This window comes from Schistocerca gregaria, chromosome 1 (genome assembly GCF_023897955.1).
Source record: "Schistocerca gregaria isolate iqSchGreg1 chromosome 1, iqSchGreg1.2, whole genome shotgun sequence".
Lineage (NCBI taxonomy): Eukaryota > Metazoa > Arthropoda > Insecta > Orthoptera > Acrididae > Schistocerca > Schistocerca gregaria.
The window spans coordinates 123,777,592-123,801,743 of NC_064920.1; the positions used below are offsets into that span (position 1 = coordinate 123,777,592).

A 24,152-nucleotide genomic window follows, 5' to 3' on the forward strand; every position below is an offset into this window, starting at 1 on the left:
CACAGGATATACCGTCTCTTACCCGATGAATATATTTGAACATTTCTATGCTTAAGCATCTTTCCTTCTATCATTACTGTTGTGTGTAGTGTTGTCACAGCAGTGTGCCATGTGCAGAAGGTGAATTATATTTAATGGACTGACACACTTTCAGGCTGTTATAGTCTGATCCTGCACTGTCCCTCAGACATCTATTAACTGTTTTTTCATGTTTTTGACTGATTCACTTATTTTTTTCCTCCACTGAAAAAAATTTCATTGTGTTTGTTCCTAGATCATGAGTAATTCCTTCCTTAGCCCACTGTCGGAGGGCACTTTGTCATCAGATTACTAACAGCAGTCTGGATTTGCTCTTTCATAAATTGTGAGATGTATCTTCCTTAGACTTTGCCCAAGCATCTATGCCTGCTCCTGCCACTTGGGCATGGTTAACTATCCTTATATCATTTTCTTTGATCTAAAGGCAAATCCATCACTCAGTATAAAAGTTTGTCTACCATGTCACCTAGGGATTACAGCCGATCATGGATCTTGTTCATGTCTGTTGGTAGCTACTCCATAGATCCAGGAAATCAGCTCTTGAGGTTTTTGCAATTCAATTATCTCCTTTTCTAATTCCTTTAATGTGGCTTCCTGTTTCTATGTTAATTCAGTAAAGGAAACATACTTGGATGAAGCCATAGCTATTACATCGAGATAGTGGAAGCACACACCAAAATTTGTTATGAGAGCTGCAATTGGAGAACTTCAAGTCTTATATGTGAGTTACCTATGAATGGATGAGAGCATATTTCAGTATTTGTTTATGTTACAAAACGGAATACAGTCTTGTGAAATGCTGTAACTGCAGAAGACAGGCAAAATGTGACACTGGATTTTCTTGAAACACAAGAGAGCTACTCTAGTTTACAATACAGCACCTGAATGTCACATTGCACATTAACCAAAATAATTCCAGAAATGTGTGAAGAGGCTTATAAAACTATGAAGGAGGAATATGTGAAGGTAAATAAATTAAATAAATGTTTAATACATTATATGGGCAATACGAATTATTTCTATTTTTGAATTATTTTATTAATTGAATTAGTGTTCCAACAACTACAACATCTATAAAAAGTACAAAACAGAATAGACATCAAATGGCTGTAACAATTCCAGCACTACAAGCGATTACGTTTAACATTTTCGTGAACAGAAAATGAATGACTTCTATCATCAAACCTATTTAATTATTTCCTTATTTTTATTTATTTATTTATTTCAATCTCACATCAACTGATTATAAAAAAACTTTTTTTTCCAGTCTCGTGAATAAGTCAGGGCCTTATTTACTAGTGTTACATATTATTGCCTGGCATTATTATCTAGACAACTTCTTCTAAATTTAGTAGAGAGAACAATGTTACACATATGGACTATTAATAAAAACAATTTGCTTTGTAATACATAGATTAAGGAATTTACAGGTTGTGACACAGTATTCAGATCTGAGATCAAATATTTACAGTTTTTGACACATTCTAAGATCGGAGATTCATATATTTTTAGATAGATGGTCTCCCATCACAAGAGTGTACTAAATCTAAAAGCTCATCTATTCAATACACATGACTGCTTAGGAGCCTTAATTTTAATTTTTTTTTTTTAGTTCTGTAATGGGCAATTTGGAGATAATAGGTTCGAAGCAATTCAATAGTTTTATGCCTACATAGTGAGGGCTTTTCTCATAAAATGTTGTTCTATGAGAGATGTTGTGGGGTCTCTGGTGCTGTGACCGTGTATTTGTTTATTATGTGTTTTGTTACTGTTCACTGCCATAATGATTATCTTAAGTACATACAGGGTATGAACAGTTAGTATTTTAAATTCTGTAAACAAATTTCTACAGGCCTCCCTGGCACATTTCTTTCCCATAATTCTAAGTGCCTTCTTTTGTAGGATAAGTACACTTTTCATATTGCCTTTACTGCTGGATCCCCATATCTCTATGCCATAGCTTAGATGGGACTCAAATAATGCAAAATGTATTTGCCTCAGAGTGGTAATGTTACAAAAAGGTGTCAGTTTTCTTAGGGAATATATGGTAGTAGATACCTTTGTGACTGCTGGGTGCTCACTATGGTGCTTGGTGATCCTACATGGTTGGTGTTGCACTTGGATCTGGCAGCTCTGTGGCCAGGTGGTCACGTGAGCACTGTTTTGGCAAACTGGAAGACACTTGACTGGCAATGCAAGTAGTGCTCTGCATGTAGCATCAGCTGTGGCAATGCAGTGGTTTGGAGAAGAGGCTGGTGCTGCTCCTTCAGATGGAGTCCAGCAGAATCTAACTCGTAAACTGACTGGTGGGTTTTGCTTGACTGCCATGTTGACATACTATCTGGCCTGTATTGTGGAGTTGGCATGGGAACCAATGATACAGCAACCCACTGATCATGCCTGTAATGAATATAAATGTAGTTGTATGATATAGCACACTTATATATATATATATACTATGTCTTTACATTGTAATGTGACTCCCCATTTTGGGTTTGTTTTATTTATACATATGTGTATTGTATTTGTATTTGTGTGTATATGTAATATGTGGGTTGTCTATGGCTTGGACAAGATTAAATAAATAAAATAATCCCTCATCTGTACACAAAGTTGGTATCAGAGCTCGTGTCTTTACTTGCAAACAAAAATCATCCTAAAAAGAAATACAAATATGTGGGCATCTATGAGGGAACTTTAATGGAAGGTATATGACACTTACTGCAACCTACCAAACCACAGACATTACCTGATAGCAAACACATTAAAAGTAGAAAGTCTAACCAGAAAATGAGTTTATTCGACATTTGCAAATGCAAGAGATAGACTGAATTGCTAATTATTGCTTCAAATTGCACAAAACTATTAATCATAGAAATAAAATTGAACTGCAATAAACATGGCAAGTAATAGAACAAATCATTGGAAGATACATTGGTGAATTAAAAATGCAGGGTGTACTGACACATCATAATAGAATAAAAGTGCAAACACCAACTCACTAATTTGCCACACATATCAGTTTATCAGTAGTCATCCAAAATAAATGTTTACTGTGAACATCAAATATAGATTTACTTCACAATACATCTGCAACACAAAAATGGCTCGCTGAATAATGATTGAAAATGATAGATTACTGCACAAGGTTCCTTATCATAAGAACAGTTATATATTAATAAAGAAATGCTGAATAATTTACTTGACATTCATACACATAAAAACCTAAGAATAAACTCAGCATACAAAATCATCCAAGACATCCCTTGATACAACAATATCACTGAGATATGTTGCATAAAACAGCACATCATCATAACAATAACAGCAGGCTATCACTCACCATGTAGAGGACACAAAGGATTTCCATCTCTCTGTCTGTAGACATGGTTCCAACCACCCTCGCCTAAGGAGAGTTTCTTCTATTCTATTCTGCCATACATTTTTTGGCCATGCTTGCCCGTCCATCCCTTCTGCTGTCATCTCCTTGAATAACCATAGCAAGTGTGGGAAAAGGGTAAGGAGGAGGTAAGAGAGTGAAAAATAAAAACACAGTCATATTAGACAACAACACTATAATGCTCACAGCAAAAAAGATCAATACCATAAGAAATGCAAACATAAATATACTATCAGTCAGCACAGGAAACTAAAAACCTTTTCAGGGTGGCAGCATGCTGATGTTTATAACTGAGAAACAGGGAGGAGAGGTAATAACAACATACACTACAGTGTGAAAAAGTGAAGAACTATGATATTTAAGGAAGAGTAACTGAAGACTACTAATCTGTACCACTGCTGTAAAATTTGGACTTCTTGTCATAACTGACATTAAATGAGATCAGTGTGAACTGTGTGCTTCCAGAAGACATATTGTCAACTATGAGCTCTGTGTGTTGAGGATCAGCTTGTCTGAAGACAGTCTTGGTTCTGTTGTAGCATTTTTTGTATCAAGTATCAATACCACTATACAGCATATCATAGGTTCCATGGAATTGCAACTTTTTGTTGAATGCTGATTGCAGCTGTACAGCATCTGGTAAACCCAGTGATGTATGCCAGCTTTGTCACACCTCCAGTGGCTTGGTACCACGAGCGCACTCTGCCATCATAGTATATGATGGCTGGTGGCAGCTGCTTAGCCCACTCAGGCGCAGAGCCACTTCACAACATGATCTTGAGGACATTGTCTCAGCAAGAGTCTGTTTGTTGTTGCTCAGAGGAAAATATGTTGAGCAAACCTATGAATAAAATATTCTCGGCTTTCAAGCTGAGTCAACTAAAACAAAAATTGACTAGTGTTCAATTATTATCTCTGTCATTGTTGCCAGGAGTAAAACTATTGACAGCTGGGCTTGGCACATTTTTCCAATTATATAGCCACGATTACAGTAACTGGCACTAATCAGAGAGAGCAGAAATGACACATGCACTGAAGGTGAGTTGGATAGCCCATAGCATCTCCAGCCAGATATGGGACCAAATGATGTCAGATGGCACGAGGGGCCAGTGCCAAATTTGAAACTGCTGTTCCCAACCTCCACATTCGAAACTGCTGTTCCCAACTTCCCTATAAGTGTTAGTCACCCACTGTAGCTGACTTTTCACATTGAAAGCATCTACCTATGCCCTAGTCAGTGTACCCCTGGTCTCTGTTGAAATTGTTGTTGTTCAATCTAATCTCAGTCACCCATGTCATAATGGAATCGAAGTATGTCGACACATTAGCCAAAACTTTCATATTATCATACTTTATTTTCTGTCCACTTTCCAGACAGTGCTCAGATATGGCTGACTTGTCCAACTCCCTCTATTTAATATGTCTCTTGTGCCCAGTTCAACACCGTACAACTGTGCAAATAGTTTGACCTACAAAGATCCTGCCACACTCACAAGGGACACCATGTACAACTGGCACATGAAGAGCTATGTTCTCTTTAACAAGGCACAGCAGATGTTGTATTTTAGGGATGGGCCAAGCACTCGCCTCAATCCATGTCTCTGCAGTAACTTGCTGCTCATTGGCTCACAGTATGTAAGGAAAGCCACTAGCTTGGCTTCTTCTGCCAAGTCACAACGTGTCCATCTGTGGTGACATCTGAAAGCAATTGCAGTGTGTCTCTTGCTATAACCATCCCCTCTGAACATGTGCCTCACGTGCTACAATTCAGACTGTAGGTGGTTGTCATCGTAAATAAATTTTGCTGTGTGCATTAACGTTTTCAGGACCATTTTCTAGTGTACAAGATGGTGAATATTATCAGTGTTTAAATAATGATCAGTGTGCTTTGGTTCCCTGTACACTGAATGACCGAGCCAATCTCCTGCCTACTGCCCAATAAAAACATCCAAGAATAGTAGCTTGCCATCTTGCTCCATCTCGATGGCAAATTTAATGTTGGGATGAACACTGTTTGTTTTACCCATTAACTGCTGCCATGTATTTCCACCATGGTGCCATATCAGGAAGGTATCATAAGCATACCTAAGGAAGCAAGATGGACACAACACTGTAGAATTTGGAGCCTGCTCCCCAAAATGATCCATGAAGAAATTTGCGACTGCAAGGGGCAGTGGTGAGTCCATCACTGTGCCTTCCATTATTTCATAATATTCATCATGGCATTAGAAGTGTTGTTGTGAGAACATAACACAACAACTTGAGCATTCCAAATGGAAACAGTTGAACTGAAAGATCCAGCATGTCTTGTACTGGAACTCTCGTAAAAAGTGACACAATGTCCTGACCAATTATTATGTCATTTAGTTCTGTTTTCATTTTCTTGTGTGTTTCAACAAATGTCTGGTAGTTTAGAACATGGGTGTTCAAAATGTTCTAGTTTTTTTTTTAATTATATTCCTGTGAGATGTTTTGTCAGTCTATAGGGGCAAAGCTAATTGCACTAACAATATGGCTAAGGGGGACCTTTCCCTTATGTATCTTCGGCAATCCATAGGCCCAGGGAGGTCTGACAGCACAAGGCATTAATTACTTCACCACTTAGTCTCGTATTCCATAGTCCTTTAATAACTTCCCTGTATTCGTGAATAAGGCATGTATCAGATTGTGACTAAATTCCCGGTACGCATCATCTTCTAATAAATATAGCACCTACAGGTTCAGTGCTCAGAAACACACTGGCATTTCCTCTGTTTGCTACCAAGACAACCAAGTAATCACTCTCATGCAATAAGGACAAGTCACGACAATCTGCTAAGTTAACACTGGTTTTTGGTGGGCTAGCTTAAACCAGTATAGGGCTGGCAACTAGTGAGACATCCTCCGCTGTGTCATGCAACAGATGCCAGATGCACCGTTCATTTCCACTAACAATACCAAAAACTGACAGATATTGTGTGACTGGTGAAACATTAAGGCCTTTACCCAGAGTTGTCAACTAGTTCTGGACTGCAGAGATTAACAGCTATTCTGTGGAACTTAGTATTCTTCATGTCATTTCCTCTGTGAGTTACGTGGTCAAACTTGCTTGTATGTTTTCTTGCTGTCTTGCACAAATTGGCGCACAGTTGAGCTGCTGTCGCTATGTCAACCCACTCCCAATTGAATGGCTGCAAAGCTGATGATAGAAATTGATGAAAATCAAACAGCTTTCTGGTACATGGATCAAGCTCATACCTTGCCTGCCGGACCACTGTCTCTCAATGGTATGGCTTGTCCTTTTCAAAATCCTGTCCACTGAGGCAGTTTGGATGTGTTACTTAACTGCAACAAAGTGAGGAATATGCTAAAGAGTTCAGCAGATGTGATTTCTTTTTTCACAGTTATTCCAGTAGTCTCACAGTGTGCATTGTCCGCTCACTGCAGAGGAAACATGAGTGTGCTCAAAGACTTTTGTGGCACCATGCCTTCTTGGTTTTCTAACAGCATCAAATCAAATAAAATTCATGAGCTTTCAACTGCTATTATTGCCATTGTCATCAGTAGTTAAACTACTGACTGCTGGGGCTGTCACAATCTTCTACTTATAAAGCCACAATTGCAGCTTCTGCCTCCAATCAGAGAGGACCAAAATGATGTGTGAGCAGAAGTCGAATTAGGCAGATAATAGCGGCTCTGACTCATTGTGGGACAGAACGACGTCAGGTGGCATGAGGGTACTCTCACATTTGAAACTGTTGCTCCCACATCCCTACAAGCATTGTTTCTTACTGTCAACATCAAAAGACTGCCCCCATGGACAGCACAATAGCCTGCTACTATGCAAAAGACAACGTCTTTACAAAGTAACAAGTTTGACTTCTCACTTCACAGAGGTACTGATGTGGAAAATAATAAGGCAAATACAATATTTGTTAATATCTCCACCCCAGAAATGGAAAATGGCTCTGTGCCAGCATGGAGTAAAAGCCTTAATTTTTCACCAGCCTCAAGAGGTTTTCCAATTTTTATGTTAGTAGTTTCTTGCATGAAACAGAGAAGAACATCACACTAACTGCCAGGCATATACTGGCAAAACCTAAACCACTGAAATTTAAATTAGCCGTTTTGTTGTCTTCAGTCCTGAGACTGGTTTGATGCACCTCTCCATGCTACTCTATCCTGTACAAGCTGCTTCATCTCCCAGTACTTACTGCAACCTACATCCTTCTGAATCTGCTTAGTGTATTCCTGAGGGAGGACTTGAATCTCTGACAGGGGTAGCTGTGTTAAGTAACATCAGACCACGTGGCTGCCCCCCATGGCCCAAAGACTTCCATTTATTTGTGGAACACTTAGAGTAATCAACAGGTCTACTACAGAAACTGCGTATACTACACTCCTGGAAATTGAAATAGGAACACCGTGAATTCATTGTCCCAGGAAGGGGAAACTTTATTGACACATTCCTGGGGTCAGATACGTCACATGATCACACTGACAGAACCACAGGCACATAGACACAGGCAACAGAGCATGCACAATGTCGGCACTAGTACAGTGTATATCCACCTTTCGCAGCAATGCAGGCTGCTATTCTCCCATGGAGACAATCGTAGAGATGCTGTGTACGGCCAGTGTAGGAGATCGCTCCCCACACCATGATGCCGGGTGTTGGCCCTGTGTGCCTCGGTCGTATGCAGTCCTGAATGTGGCGCTCACCTGCATGGCGCCAAACACGCATACGACTATCATTGGCACCAAGGCAGAAGTGGCTCTCATCGCTGAAGACGACACGTCTCCATTCGTCCCTCCATTTACACCTGTCGCGACACCACTGGAGGCGGGCTGCACGATGTTGGGGCGTGAGCGGAAGATGGCCTAACGGTGTGCGGGACCGTAGCCCAGCTTCATGGAGACGGTTGAGAATGGTCCTCGCCGATACCCCAGGAGCAACAGTGTCCCTAATTTGCTGGGAAGTGGCGGTGCGGTCCCCTACGGCACTGCGTAGGATCCTACGGTCTTGGCGTGCATCCGTGCGGCGCTTCGGTCCGGTCCCAGGTCGACGGGCACGTGCACTTTCCGCCGACCACTGGCAACAACATCGATGTACTGTGGAGACCTCACGCCCCACGTGTTGAGCAATTCAGCGGTACGTCCACCCGGCCTCCCGCATGCCCACTATACGCCCTCGCTCAAAGTCCGTCAACTGCACATACGGTTCACGTCCATGCTGTCGCGACATGCTACCAGTGTTAAAGAGTGCGATGGAGCTCCGTATGTCACAGCAAACTGGCTGACACTGAAGGCGGCGGTGCACAAATGCTGCGCAGCTAGCTCCATTCGACGGCCAACACCGCGGTTCCTGGTGTGTCCGCTGTGCCGTGCGTGTGATCATTGTTTGTACAGCCCTCTCGCAGTGTCCGGAGCAAGTATGGTGGGTCTGACACAACGGTGTCAATGTGTTTTTTTTCCATTTCCAGGAGTGTATATTGCCCTCCTTCTTCAGTAGTACTAGCGTGAGTTGCGGGATATGCATCATATCGATCTGAGGGCGGACATGGAACAAGTTCAAAGAAGGGGAGCACATTTTGTATTATCACAAAATAGAGGAGAGAGTGCCATGGGAGATGATATGTGGATTAGAGTGTCCATCATTAAAACAAAGGCCTTTCCAATTGTGGCAGGATCTTCTCATGCAATTTCAATAATTAAGCTTCTCCTCAGAGTGTGAAAATATTTTGTTTCTGCCCACCTACATAGAGAGAAATGATCATCACAATAAATTAAGAAAAATCAGAGCTCATACGAAAATACATAAGTGTTCATGCTACATGTGTGTTGTTGGAGAGTGGAACAGCAGAGAAATAACTTGAAAGTGGTTTGATAAACCGTCTGTGAATTCCAGTCTAGCCATGTATGAAAACATAGATGTAGGAAATTGTGATCTTAAGACTGGCAGATGAGAATAATTCTCCTACATACATCACAGGATAATACTTATCTACTACAGACAAAAATACATAAAAATACTTATTGATCTGTGTTCCTAAAATTATGCACACTAATTCCACCAAGAATAATATTTTTATAAATCTTGATGAGGACAAAGTCCTTTAATTTGCTGATTACTTTGGTACCCTAATAATTATCCACCAGGATTTGGAATCCTTAGAATCACAAAAGGTCTCGTATGCAAAAGCTGCCACTTTTTGTACATTTTGTTCAAGAGGTGGGTGGTTTCTTTATGATACTTTCTTGTTCACTTGATACCTTAGTATTTTTATAATTGTCTTGTCATAATTGTGCTTTCTTCTAAATGCTTTGTCTGTCAAGCTGGTCAAAGCTTTCTGAACCTTTTCTTCTAACTTACCTTCATCATTTGGAACCTGTGGAATCTGGTCCACACATTCATTTATTCTATGCTCTCCTGCCAAACAGTAGCTCTGCTGTAGTGTAGAGTCTTGACAAAAGAGATAAGTGGTTCACTATGTCATCAAACAGTTTTATGTAGTCAATCCCTTGCGTCTGTAGATGGTGACAATATGTCCTTATGAACTATTAACTTCAGAAATTTTCTTGTCGTGCAATGTTCCTTTACAATGAATTTGATCAATACTGACTGCGGGTACTGTCCTTCCTCACCAGCACAAATTAAGCTCATTCACTGTTAGAAAGGAAACCTTACCCATAGAGAAGTTGATCTTGTGTCCACACAGATAAACTCATGGCTCATAAGGCAGTCAACAATAAGCCTTCAACTAGTAGAATGGTGCATGGTACTGCAATAGTTTTACTAGCATTCCTATTATTCTAATATTTCTGGATCACATTTCAATGGCTCCAGCTGTCTTGCAGTTCTGTACAGGACTGACATGCAACTTGGCTTTTGTGAATACTTTATTGAAAGAACTGGTTGACATCACACTGCCAAATGCTCCTGTGTCTAGAACAATAGTTACTCCAACATCCTCAATGCTGGCCCAAATTACAGATTGTGGTAACAATGGGTATTCCTGGTTGCTTTGATTCATATCAGAGCAGAGTTGTTACATTACATTGGTAGCTTTAATATGATGAATATAATGGAGCTTACTTCATGTCTAACTCACTGCGGCTCAAGGTGGTTGGAGAGTGTTTCCAGGTGTTGTACAGTTGTATGACTGCTGTCATCAATAATTTTGGTAATCACTGGTGATTATGACCCTCAGTAATAATCTGACGATGTATTCAGTTGTCTGTTACTGGAATACATATTATTATTAAATGCATACCCAGAATTGTATCTCCTTTCACAGTTCATTCAATTTGTACTGCAAGGGTTCCCACAACCATCTCCTTTGCTGTGTTTCTGATAACTGTTCAGTTCGGTATCCTGCGGAGGACACCAGCTTATTGTACATGCAGTTGTCCTCTACTACAGCCATTCCCTGTACTAGGACTCAGTGAGTAATAACCTCTGGGTCCTGGTTGCAACTTAACGTCTCCTTCAGTTATGTCCATAGAACCCAATACAAACATAAATTCATTCCAACTAGATTCTGACACGGTAATATGTTTCTCTCCATTTTCAACAGGTAAGGTTGCCTTTAAGATTGCTGAATCATCTCTAGGAGAAATGAATTGACCCCAGTAGTATGCCTTACTAAGCTATTTTTCGAAACACTGGTGCAAGCTCCCATTTTGAAAAGAGAAAAGCTCTGAGTAAAAACACTCTTCTGTGTATTACGGACACGTAACTGGGCCACAATTTGACAAGAAATGCATTTTCAAAATCCTAATGCTTTGAGGTATCAAAAGTCATGGGATACCTCACAAATATTGTGTTGGATGCACTTTTGTCTGCTGTAGTGCACCAACTCAACATGGCCTGGACTTAACAAGTCACTGGAAGTGCACTGTAGAAATACTGAGCCATTACTGCCTCTATAGCCATCCATGAGTGAGGAAGTTTGCCAAAGCAGGATTTTGTGCACAAATTGACCTCACTGTCACACACCATAAATTTTGATGTGACTCATGTTTTACAATTTGTGTGGCCAAATCATTCGCTCAAGTTATCTAGAATGTTTTACAAACCAATTGTGAACAATTATGGTCTAATGACTGTATAATGGTTACCTTAAACAATTTCTCATGCTCTTTGAAATTTGCTTACCATTACCACGTTCTAAACAGGGAACTTGCAGAGATTTAATTATTGATTCAATCTCCCACTTGTCGGTATCACAGAGAAGTGTTTCAGACATCAATATTGGAAAGAGAGTTATATCATCCCTGTGAAAAATAGGTTTTTATTAAATGGCAAGTAAAGCTCAGAAAATTACAGTTAAATACTGTACATACAGGGTTATTCATTGTTCGTGACCAGTGCAAATATCTCATGAAAGATGCATCAAACAAAAATACTACAAAGAATAAAACTCATCTAGCTTGAACATGGAAACCAGCTATATGCCTGACATCCATCATGTAGGAAGTACATCGCCATTCTGTCATGCAGTGAAACATCTTGTAGTAACATTGGAAATCAGCATACTTTGCACCACTGAGATTGCCATTGATAAAATTGGGGCCAATTATCGTTCCTCCCATAACGCTGCACCATACATTAGCCCACCAAGTTTGCTGATTTTCCACTTGTCAGAGCCATTGTGGATTTCCTGTTGCCAAATAATGCATATTATGCCAGTATACATCACAGCTGTTGGTGAATGACACTTCGTCGCTAAATAGAAGGCATGCAAAAAATCTGTCATCGGCCCGTAATTTCTCTTGTGCCCTGTGGCAGAACTGTAAATGAGATTCAGAGTTGTCGCCATGGAATTCCTGATGCATAGAAATGTGGTACGGGTGCAACTGATGTGGATGTAGCATTCTCAACACCAATGTATTTGAGATTCCATCATCATTTGTTGCAGGTTGTGGTTGATATTACACATGTGGCTGAACACTTTCTGTTTCCTTAAATAACATAACTATCCGGTGAATGGTCCAGACACTTGGATGATGTCATCCAGGATATTGAGCAACATACATAGCACATGCCCTTTGGGCATTTTGATCTCAATAGCCATACATAAACATGATATCGACCATTTCTGCAATTGATAAACGGTCCATTTCAACACGGGTAATGTATCATGAAGCAAATACCGTCTGCACTGGTGGAATGTTACATGATACCACGCACTTATACGTTTGTGACTATTACAGCGCCATCTATCACAAAGCGAAAAAAGTAATTCAACTAAAACATTCGTATTTCTTTATGTACTGCACGAATATGTAATAAAAAATGGGGTTTCCTATTTTTAAAAAACTCAGTTGATATCCGTTTGACCTATGGCAGCATCATCTATCAGGCCAACTATAGCGACATCTGGCTTCCCCCTTCAAGCTAGATGAGTTTCATTCTTTATAGTTTTTACATTTGATGCTTATTTTGTGAGATATTTGGCCCTGTCACTATCAATGGACCACCCTGTATATGACTTACCAGTATCACATATAGTTTTATTACAAACTGACTTTATATTGTTTACCTTGTGCTTGTGAGCAGACACTTCCTTCACAACTGACCATATGGCCTTAATTTTATCCTGTGAAGTAGCTATTCTATTTGTGTACCACATACTCTTTGAATTCCTAATAACATTTTTAAACACCTTACATTATCTGTATTTGACAGACATTTGCTAAGCATAGCAAGTGATTTAAATAAAAACTCATTATCTACAGGGAATGACATAACTGTCTGAAATACTTCTCCATGATACTGACAAGGGGGAGATCGAATCAGTACTGAAATCACTGAAGAACAAGAACTCTCATGGATATAATGGATTGCCTAGGAGAATATTAAGGTACTGTGTTGCACATGTTAGTCTGTACTTAGTCATATTTGTAATATTTCCTTTAAGGATGGTCAGGTTCCTGGATGATTAAAGTACTCACTGGTAAAGCCACTTTATAGAAAGGGAGAAAGGAATGACGTAGACAATTTTAGACATACTTCTATACCACCAGTGTTTGCTAAAGTTATTGAGAAAGTAGTGTATGTAAGGATAATTGATCAGTTTATTTCACATAATTTGCTGTCAAATATAAAGTTCGGTTTCAGACATGGTTTAACAACTGTAAATTCTATATTCTCTTTTCTCTGTGAGGTACTGGATGGATTAAATTAAAACATTTAGAACACTAGACATATTTTATGATTTAACTATGACATTTGATTGTGTTGATCGTAAAATACTCCAGAAGTTGGAATATTACAGACTAAGGGAGTAGCGGACAATTGGTTCACCTCTTACTTTAACAACAGGCAGCAAAATGTCATTATTCACATGTGTTGAGAATGGCTGTGATGTCGGGTCTGAGTGGGGTTTGGTCAAATGGGGGGCACCCCAGGAATCAATTTTGGGGCCACACCAGTTCCTTATTTATATAAATGATATTCCCTCTAGTATTATGGGTATCTCTAAAATATTTCTGTCTGCTGATGAACCTAGCTTGGTAGTAAAGGATGTTGTGTGCCACACTGGCTCTGTTCCTAATAGGGCAGTTCATGACATACACTCAAGCCTTGTAAAAACAAAATTAATGCTAAATCACAGTAAAATTCATTTTTTACAGTTTATAACAGACAATTCAACAAAACCCAACGTTTCAATTCCACAAACTGGGCATTTCATTAGGGAAACTGAACAGTTCAAATTTCTTGGTGTTTAAACAAATAGTAAACTGTCATGGAGGGCCCACATTCAGTCTTTCCGAAGGACTTAATGCTGCCATTTTCACTATTCAAACTGTATCTGAAGTAAGGGATAGTTTGTCATGAAAAGTAGTCTACTTTGCTTGTTTTCATTCACTTATGATGTATGGTATTATATTTTGGAGTAACTCTTCCCATTCTAAAAGAATATTTTTGGCAAAAAGTGGTGTAAGTTCATGAACCTCAGGGTATTCTCACATTTACCTTAGAATATATATGCTCTTTATTGTCATTTCTTGTTAACAGTATCAGTTTATTTCAAAGAATTAGCAGCTTGCACTTGGTTAATACTAAGCAGAAATCCAAACTGTATTTCGAGCTCACTTGCTTGACTCTTGTGCAGGAAGGTGTGCATTATGCTGCTGTATCCATTTTTGATAACGTACCATATGGATACAAGAATCTTAGCAGTAATCCCCACTCTTTCAAACTGAAACTAAAGAGTTTCCTCATGAGTGACCTTCTATTCTGTCGAGGAGTTCCTTGAAACATTAAGCTGATTCCTCTGTTATATTGTTGACTGCTTTTGAATGCACTTTTTTTTTTGGGGGGGGGGGGGGGGGCTTCACAAAATTTTATTTTATCTGTTAGTTCTTTTATGTTGTAATTTTATGTACTGACTCATTCCATGACCTTGGGTATTAGCTCTTCAATTTGGTCCTACAGAACTAGACATGTAAAATATAAAATAAGAAAATCTCCTGAATATAAATGACAACTGTACCAATGCATTGTTCTTTTAAACCTGGTGTATGTGATATTGCTGTCATCTCTACATGTTCATATTACTATCCCACAACTTTTCCCAATTTGGTGTAGGTTTCGCATGAATTATTTATTTCAGTTGCCTATAGGGCCCTGTCACCATGCACATATTAAGTTACATAACTTATCTTTTGCACCTTGGTCCATGGTCATGGAAATACATCTTTAAAGCCACAAATGAATACCACAGGATATACCATCTTATTTGATGAATATATTTGAAAGTTTCTGTACTTAAGAATTTTCATTTCCATTATTATTACTGTGTATAGCATTGTCACCAGCAGCACGCCATGTGCAGATTGTGAAATATTTTCAACAGGCTGATCCACATTCAGACTGTTATAGTCTCATCTGGGATTCAAGGTATGTGTCGTCCTGTTTTCATGCAATTCATATTGGCATTTCTGTACCACTGTCAGGATATCTATTAAGTCTTTGTTCTGGGGTTTCACTGTTTCAACTATTTTATTTCTCCATTGAGAAGAATCCGATCCTATTCGTTCTTTGATATTGAGTAATTCCTTCTTTAGCCCACTGCTGGCAGGGACAACAGATTACTAACAGAAGTCTCGATTCGCTTGTTCACAAATTTTATTATTTGATCTTCCTCAGAATTTTCCCAAGCATTTATGTATTCTGTGACTTGTTGAGTGTGCACAGTAAACTGTTCTTGTACCATTTTTCTTGCTCTAATGACAAATTCATCACTTGGTATGACAGATTGTCTACAGTGTCATCTAAGGATACCTATCTATCACAGATCTCATTCACTTCTGTTGGTAGCTTCTCCATAGATCCAGGGTTCAGCCCTTGAGCTTTTTGCAGTTCAGTTATCTCACTTCCTATTTCCTTCACTCTGGCTTCCTGTTTCTCTGCTAATTCAGTAAGTTGTGTGCTCACTGTGGCCAGATTCTGGTTAGTGGGCATACCCTCCTGTCTAGTAGATATTTCTTTTTGCTTTGTGGCTAATGCTGTAACAAGCTGTGTTTGTTTTGCAGCTCAAATTCTCATCTGCTCCAGAATTTTGGTAAAGGCATCTTATGTTTATGGTTTTGATACCTCTTGTTCCACTACATCCTCAACTGAATGAACATTAACAAAGTCCACCAACTGCATCTTATATTGAGCATAGGTTTTCACCACAACACACAAACAAATTTGAACAAGAACCTAATGTCTTCTATCAGATTGCAACACAGTCTACCCCTAATACATATACACACAAAATATCACCAGACAGACAAAGAAAACTATAATGCTAAGCACTGTTAAAAATATTTGAGAATACTCTGAAAATAGAGAAAAATCTTAGTACTACTAGGAAGAGTGATGAAGATCTGTACCAGCTATTTACCCTAGAAGCTTATTTGAAAACTTACAGCTGTGTAGGGGTGCAATCTGGTCAAGAAAGAAAGAATCGTGTACTCTGACTTTATTTTCTGGTGTGTTCTGAAGTTCCTTTGTGATGCACCTGGACTCAGCAGCGACTGCATCTGACCTCCATACAGAGAATTTTTGGAGTGTGTTACAAAACAGTTAAAATGCAATGCAAAAACACAATGTAAAGTCCTACCTCCCCGGAGCCTGTCTTCTATATATTTTTCAAGGGATCTACAAGGAATTAGTTTATGCACTTTAAAACATGAAGATTTAATCATTATTATTATCATTTATGGTGTTGATAATTATGATTATAAAATTTATCTGCTTCTTTACTAATGTTACAATCATTATAAGCTTATGTTATGTGCTAAATAACATGATGGTTGCTTTCCAGATGGTAATTACTTAAATAAAATGTAAAAATTTCAAACTTACACAAAACAGACTTCTGCAGAATTATGGTTGGGGTGAGGTGGCTACATGTTGTGCAGTGCATAGCACTGTCCTTGTTTAATGGCCATTACTGCTGTACTGAGTTATTAGTCACAACTATCACACTGTTTATTAAGAAGTTATATGAAAATTTTCCCCCAACCAAGTCTCAATAAAATGTTTGGTTTCTTGTTGCTGGTCCACTTTCCAATGATACCTCTGACCTACAAACTGAATATACTTATGAACACTGGGTAAGATAATTGCAATTAGAAGTTGTTCAAATAATGATCTCACCTTGAGTTTTATTTTCGAGAAAATACAATAGGCCTACCACCTGCATAGTGCTATTGTGAGTACTATTACCACTGCCAACATTTCAGACAGTTTAGAATGATTACAACTTGTTTCACTTCATTTACAAAGGAACTAATTACCTTTTTGACTATCTCATATGATGATTAACAATTGAGAGCAAATTATTTCCTTCATACTCAGAGCAATGGTATAAAGTGATGAGTACACTGTCCACTCTGGGGCAGTAGAGCTTGTGCATACTTGACAAAATATGAAAAGATAGACTACAACAGCCAGATATGGTCAGAAGTATGTTCAGGAACACATGTAAAAGAAAAATTCAGCAAATTCATGGCTATATTCAAACTAAAATTTGACGAGACATTTCCCAAAATGGCACATTCTGTTAGAGAATCTATCAGAAAAACTGGGTAACAAAGTTTCCAGAATCTTCTGAACACTCAGGTAAATCAGCTCTAGCAAAGACAATAAGAGGGGCCCACCCTTCTTGCAGTATTTTCTCAAATACAAAAGAACATATAGGAAAATCGTACAGGATGGAAAAAGAATACAAAATGATAAGGCTATACAGATGTCCAACAATAAAAGCAAAGCAACAAGGAATATAGTAAAACAAGAAACTGGTAGCACCAAGCCAAAACAGAAAAATATGAAAATTAGAAATAAAGGTGGTTTAATATATAATTCTAAGGATAACTTTCTTGACAATTACTTTAGTAACATAGCAACCAAACTGCAAGAGAAAATCATTGGGATTGTGTATAAATTTAAGAGTAAAACATACATAGCTCCAGATGAGATTCCAGTGTGTCTACTAAGGGACTGTATTAGCAGCATAAAAGCATCTCTAACAGATACAGTAAATGGAGTTATTCACATCCAGTTGCTTCCCTGATTACCTAACACAAGCAGAAATTCTTCCCACCCACATAAAAGATGGTAAAGAAAATATAGAGAATTACATCCCAAATTCAACACGGCCTCAATTTTCAAAAATGATAGAAACTATTATGGAAAACAGACTTATGGATTATTTAAATAAATATCAACTTCTGTGGAAAGAACAGTTTGGTTTCAGGTCTAGAAAGAGAACAGAAGCTACTACAGGAAAATTTACAAAAATAGTCATAGAAGCTCACTGACACATCCTGTCACATGAGTGGACACTAGCACATTACAAAGTCTGTCACTCATGTGACAACTGAAACCACAGCATGACCCACAACAGAAATAACCACTTTTTACACTACACACTCCATCATTTGGGTGACCACTGAAATCACAACATACCCCAGCACATAAGTGATCAATGAAATAACTACACCACCACAGCACACTTAATGGACGAGTATGTTCTGCCTTGTGTCTGTGAGAGTATACTCCAGTGAAGCAGCAGGCGGGGCACATCTGAGATCTCTGCTCGCTAATCCTGCTGGATCCCTTATATTTGGCACACAGTGTGCTGATATAACCTAGATACCAAAATTGCAGTCCATGTTGTTGGGGGGTCCTGTATTATATTATTATGTGGCTGGCACATTCGCTTACTACCATTGGTGCAGTGTGACCAATGCTGTAAGCTCGCAGTCTGACTGACTGTGCTCCTACGCTATAAGTTCGTGAGTTTGATAGTACCATGACTAGCTTAACTGTGCAGCTGCCACTTTCCATTGCTATACAACCTAACCCCCCTCCAAAAAGGAGGGAGTAGTTGAAGGTCAGTCAAATTAGGCTGGGAAGCACACTTAATGCCCAGAGCAGGATTGGAACAAAGACTGTACTGCTCGGGGAGGTGGTGGTGTGGTCATCTGAGGGGAGTGCATGGAGGTGGGTTCAGATGTGAAGGTGTATGTCACCTTTATATGGTCCAGTGATACTGTCTGAGTGTTCCCATCTGCAGCCGAAATGGACGACCGGTTCTAGGCACTTCAGTCTGGAACCACGTGACCGGAATGATCGCAGGTTCGAATCCTGCCTCGGGCGTGGATGTGTGTGATGTTCTTGGGTTAGTTAGGTTTAAGTAGTTCTAAGTTCTAGGGGACTGATGACCTCAGTGTTAAGTCCCATAGTGCTCAGAGCCATTTGAACCATTTTTTTATTCCCATCTATGGAAACTTCCAGGGTATAATGACTTCGACTAACAATCTCGTGAGATCCAGAGAATGGACATTGGAGACCAGGCCTGAACCCCTCAACACTGACCATTGCATGTATGACAGTGCCTGAACCTGATGATCGAAGGAAGCTGGGGTGCCATGCTGGGAGCCAAGTTAAAGATAGACGCATGCAATATGGTAGCACAGGTCATACAGGAATACTGGAATGTTACAGTCAGAAGAGGTTGCAGAGAACTTGACACATTGTCTGGTATTTTGTGACGATGTCGAGTAGGAAAGCATAATGATCAGTCCACTTACTGACAAATGCTAGTACCACAGTATCAGCTACGATGTAAGAAATTGGTGTTCCCTCTCCCCAGTGTGTGAAATGTTCAATGATAGGTTAAAAAGATACTGCTGACCATCAGAGGTGAAGAAGTGATTGACAATGTTAACATGGGCATGCATAAGCAACCCTGTGGCCTCAAGAAAATCACCAACTGGGGTGTGGATGTGCAGGTCAGTCTTAACAAGCTTACAGGCAACACAGCAATGGTTCCAGCTGCAACAATCTGAGCAGATGCCAAGCCTTACATAATGGTGAATCCTGGTAGTAGCTTTAATACCAGTACGTCACAGCAGAGTTCATCTCTGTACTAACCACTTGAGCTTCAGTGACTGTTGTGAAATTGATGCAACCAGTGGTCCCAGCAACTCAAGCTGAAAATTGGCCGCTATATTGTCTGTGCTGAAGTGAGAGATATGTTCCAGTTGGTGGAATTGACATGGTGAGCAGTGACTTTTTCTCTGCTGCAAGGTATATAGTATGGGTCTGTAGTGTGGAAATGTCATTAAGTTCCTGGCCTCCAGCTTTTGGTAGATGTAGCAGATTACCTCATAGATGACAAGCAGTTTCCAGTCACAGGGCCTTTGTTGGTGTTTTGTAGGCTGAAGCTTATTTGGAAAGAAGACCAGTGGTTGTCAGGAACCACTGAAGTGTTGTTGCAAAGCTGCTCCTAAGGCACAGTAGCTGGTGTCAGCCACCAGTGCCAACAGGGTGTCATGTTGCATGACCCAGAAATGTAGAATGGACAAGGCAGTTCTTGACAACAGTGAAGGCAGTGTCTATCTGGCCCATCCAAAGAATGGAAGGACCAGAAAGAGCATCTGACAGCAGCCCTTGACTTGAGACTGCACAAGGGAGATAAATCTGGTGGCCCAGGAACATCACCTGTTAGGCAGCAAAAATGCAATTAATGATAACCCCAAATTTTTTTACCCATTGAAACACTACTGACAGGTGTTCAGTTAATGACTTAGTTACAATATTATGAAAAGAATAGACAACTACTGACCATATAGTGGAGATAGTGAGCCATGGAGAGGAACTACAAAAAGACTACTAAATACGGAAGCATTTGGACCAAAGGCCTTCTTTTGAAATGGACAACTCTCTCTCTCTCTCTCTCTCTCTCTCTCTCTCTCTCTCTCTCTCTCTCTCACACACACACACACACACACACACACACACACACACACACACACACTCACACACTCACACACACACACGTACATTACCACTGTCTCTAGGCAATGTTTGTGTGTGTGTATGTGTGTGTGAGCTGCATTTGTGTGTGTGTGTGTGTGTGTGTGTGTGTGTGTGTGTGTGTGTGTGTATTGTCTATTTCAGAAGAAGTACTTCTCACCAAATGCTTACATGTTTAATAGTTTTTTTGTTATGCTGGTCTGCAACTCAACATCTCCGCTATATGGTGAGTGGCAATCTATCCTTTCATAGTATTGTCATTATTCCACCCTGGGCTTTCTTCTGTTATTTAGTTACTTTTATGTTCCTTGCTCCATTTATCTCAATAATTTCTAATGATGTGGAATGAGTTATTTTACTTTACATGCTGAACATTTATAAGTTTTTTAAAAATATACAGACTTGGCTTGGTAATTTCTATCCTCCATCTGTCACACATCACATTGTGAGAAGTTCTGCTGAATAGAAGGAGATGTCAAGGAAAAGGCTTTTTATGTTTGTTTTCAAATTTTACTTTGCTGTCTGTCAAACATTTTATATCAGTGGCCAAATGATTAAAAAATTTTCTTGTAGCATTGTGCATCTCTTTTTGTGATAAAGACAACATTAATGTGAAGTAATAAATGCCATTTTTCATTCAAATATTGCAATTATGTTTGTAACCGTTGATTTTGAACTGTAGTAGATTATTTACAACAAACGTCATGAGGGAAGTGATATACTTTGAATTAGTAGTCCGAATGCCCAACACCTTAAACAGATTACAAGATGTTCATGGATAAGTAATACATGTTATTCTTACAGCATGTTTCTGAGCAATGAAGACTTTGGTTCTTAAAGATGACATTACTGAATGAATATATGCAAAATATGTCAACTTACTTATTTGTTTCTCAACAAGATTTTGTATGATTATAAGTACAACAGTGGCTGAACTAAGTTGTCTTAGGAATTTCCCAATGTGCTTTGTCCAGTTAAAATTCTTGTCAATATGGACAACTTGAAATTTTGAAGTTGCCAGCCCATTTATTATTTTCTGAGTATGTGTTAACTTGTCATTAGTATAGTACTCTTGGATGTGCAGAACTGGATAACTGAGCTCTTTCACAAAAACAAGTCAATGGAACTTTTAAGAACATTGTTTACCATTGCTTCTGTTTCTGTATGTGTGCTTGGATTGATTACAAAACAAGTTGTATTCACGGATAGGGAAAAAAAAATCCTGGGATTTTCCCAGTTAAAAATACACTTTTTCCAGGGTGGAAATATACTGTACCCCCGGTGAACGTACATTTTTTCACATTAACTGACAATATAAGTTCCCTTGGATATGTAAAACGTATGCCCTTTGAATGGTGAAGGTTTTGTACACCATATACAATTTTCCGGCACTTTAGTAAATGAATTCAGCAGAAAACAATGATTTCCGAAATACCTTTGATATGCAGCAACATATACACTGAATATTTTCACTTTACTGAAATATGAACAGCAACTCCACCAAATACGGCACAGTAACTTCTGAAGCACTGAAATCAGGACTGCAATGTGTTTTTATCCGCCAGTCATAGTTCATGCCTCATGATCTCGCTAGCCAAAGACACCAGATATTCATTGATTAGGACATGTGACATAGTCAGCCAATAGCAGCGTCATTCTTAATTAGTGCAAACACACAAATAGGAAAACTTAATGAGTTAAGTTAAATTGTTTAACGTACAGCAAAGCTACAAGAAAGAGCCAAGCTTTTACGTATAATATTGGCTAACAAAATATTTTGCTATTTTTTTTTTCCAAAGGTGTCATTAGGCAGGATTCTAGGAATACAGCTTAAATTGCCGGCACTGAATATATCTGTCAAGCATTGATGCTGTGCACAGAACATTTCATCAAACATTTTGACTTTATGATAGAAAAATAAATTCCATATTGACTTTTAGAAGAACTCGCTTTGCACATTTTTTTTAAAGGGTAGTTATACTTTTTGCGTTAGTTACTGCTTACTTTGTACTCTATGAAAGAACTAAAATAAAAACGGAAAGTTAACTTTGAAACTTAGTCTTTTGTAGATTGTTTTAGCCTTTAAGGGACATCAAACAAAATGTGGCAGTAAAATATTAAATAACAGCATAAATGGCTGATCTTTAGTGTTAAGTTTTACATGAGAGTTTAATACCTCTTTATTAAAGAAATTCATTGCACATTCTCACACATAACTTAATTCATATTGCATAAAAGAAAATTACTTTGAAATTAAAACTTCACACACTACCATTTGCAATGTTCTCCCTCAACCTACTAAAAATGTAAGCAGTTGTGATGTCACGCTCATCAAAACAAGGCCGCAATTGGTATTGCATAGTCTTTGACACATTTTGCAGTTGGCAGATTCTTGTGTGAACACAGTCTTTGTCATTGTTAAATGGCAAATTTACTTTGCAACAAAAGTTTTATTTTGGTTTTATTCTCTTGTTTTTATTTTATTGCAGCAATATTATTCTGCAATAGTGGGCTAAAGTAAAATTCTATGTTAGAGTAACCTGTAATTATGAGCTAAAATTACAAATATTCAAATGAAACCTAAGAAAACGAAATATATCTGGAAGTCTAAAAATTTCCTAGGTTTTTCATGACTATCCCACGGTGTACAAACCCTGCAATAGTAGTGCCTTCTGCAAAAGAAACTAATTCTGCATGCTGTATATTAGATAGAAGATTGTTCACACATATGAGTAACATTAGTGGACCTGAGCCTTGGGAATCCCAATAAGTGATTTTCCCCAGTCAGAATTATGTCTCCGGACTACATTGGATGAGTCGGCATGTAAAGGGCATTAACAGCAGAGCAACTTTTCTTAACCCCAAACGGCTATTTAATGAGGCTATTGTTGCTAAGGTGAGATATCATTCTAAAATGCATAACCTTCTCAGAAATCAGTGGTTTAGTGTACCTGGGATGAAGAAGAAAACACTACTATGATGTTGAGGTAAAGGAAGCTACAGGTGATGAAGCACTGTTGATGAATCAGTGCAATATTTTTCTGCATTATGGAGATAAAATGGCATCTAAAGTGATTCAAAGATGACAAGCAGTGTGCTGATGGATGTCTTTGGGATGTCTTCCATGGCGACTGGTGTCTGCATGGATAACACTGAAGTGCTGATAAGGGCATGGTTGAAGTAGCAAACTCCTGGAAGAGGACATATGTCTGGTAAGGTGCATGCATTATGAGCACAATATACAATATTTGCCACAGGTCTGTCAGGATGTATCACTTTTCAGTATGAACTGGAGAGGAGAAGACTATAGTCGAGTTGCTGTAAGTTGATCCCTGACAGCTGCAATGGCTAGGTGCAGCAGCTTCACAGGCCTACCTCAACCAATAAAGTAATGCAATTTTATTAACATCT

General features: G+C 38.9%; 1 protein-coding gene across 2 annotated transcripts in view; it reads right to left on the reverse strand.

The window, feature by feature from the left end:
* Positions 1-2,028: 2,028 nt before the first annotated feature.
* Positions 2,029-24,152, reverse strand: part of LOC126334754 (uncharacterized) — a 354,076-nt gene continuing 331,952 nt past the window's right edge. For both annotated transcript variants that reach the window (XM_049997334.1, XM_049997325.1), the window contains exons 2-3: positions 3,383-3,525; positions 2,029-2,439 (exon numbers count right to left, since the gene is read on the reverse strand). In XM_049997334.1, coding sequence (XP_049853291.1) covers positions 2,187-2,439; positions 3,383-3,525 — 396 coding nt within the window. In that variant the 3' untranslated portion in view covers positions 2,029-2,186. The remainder of the gene's footprint in view (positions 2,440-3,382; positions 3,526-24,152) is intronic.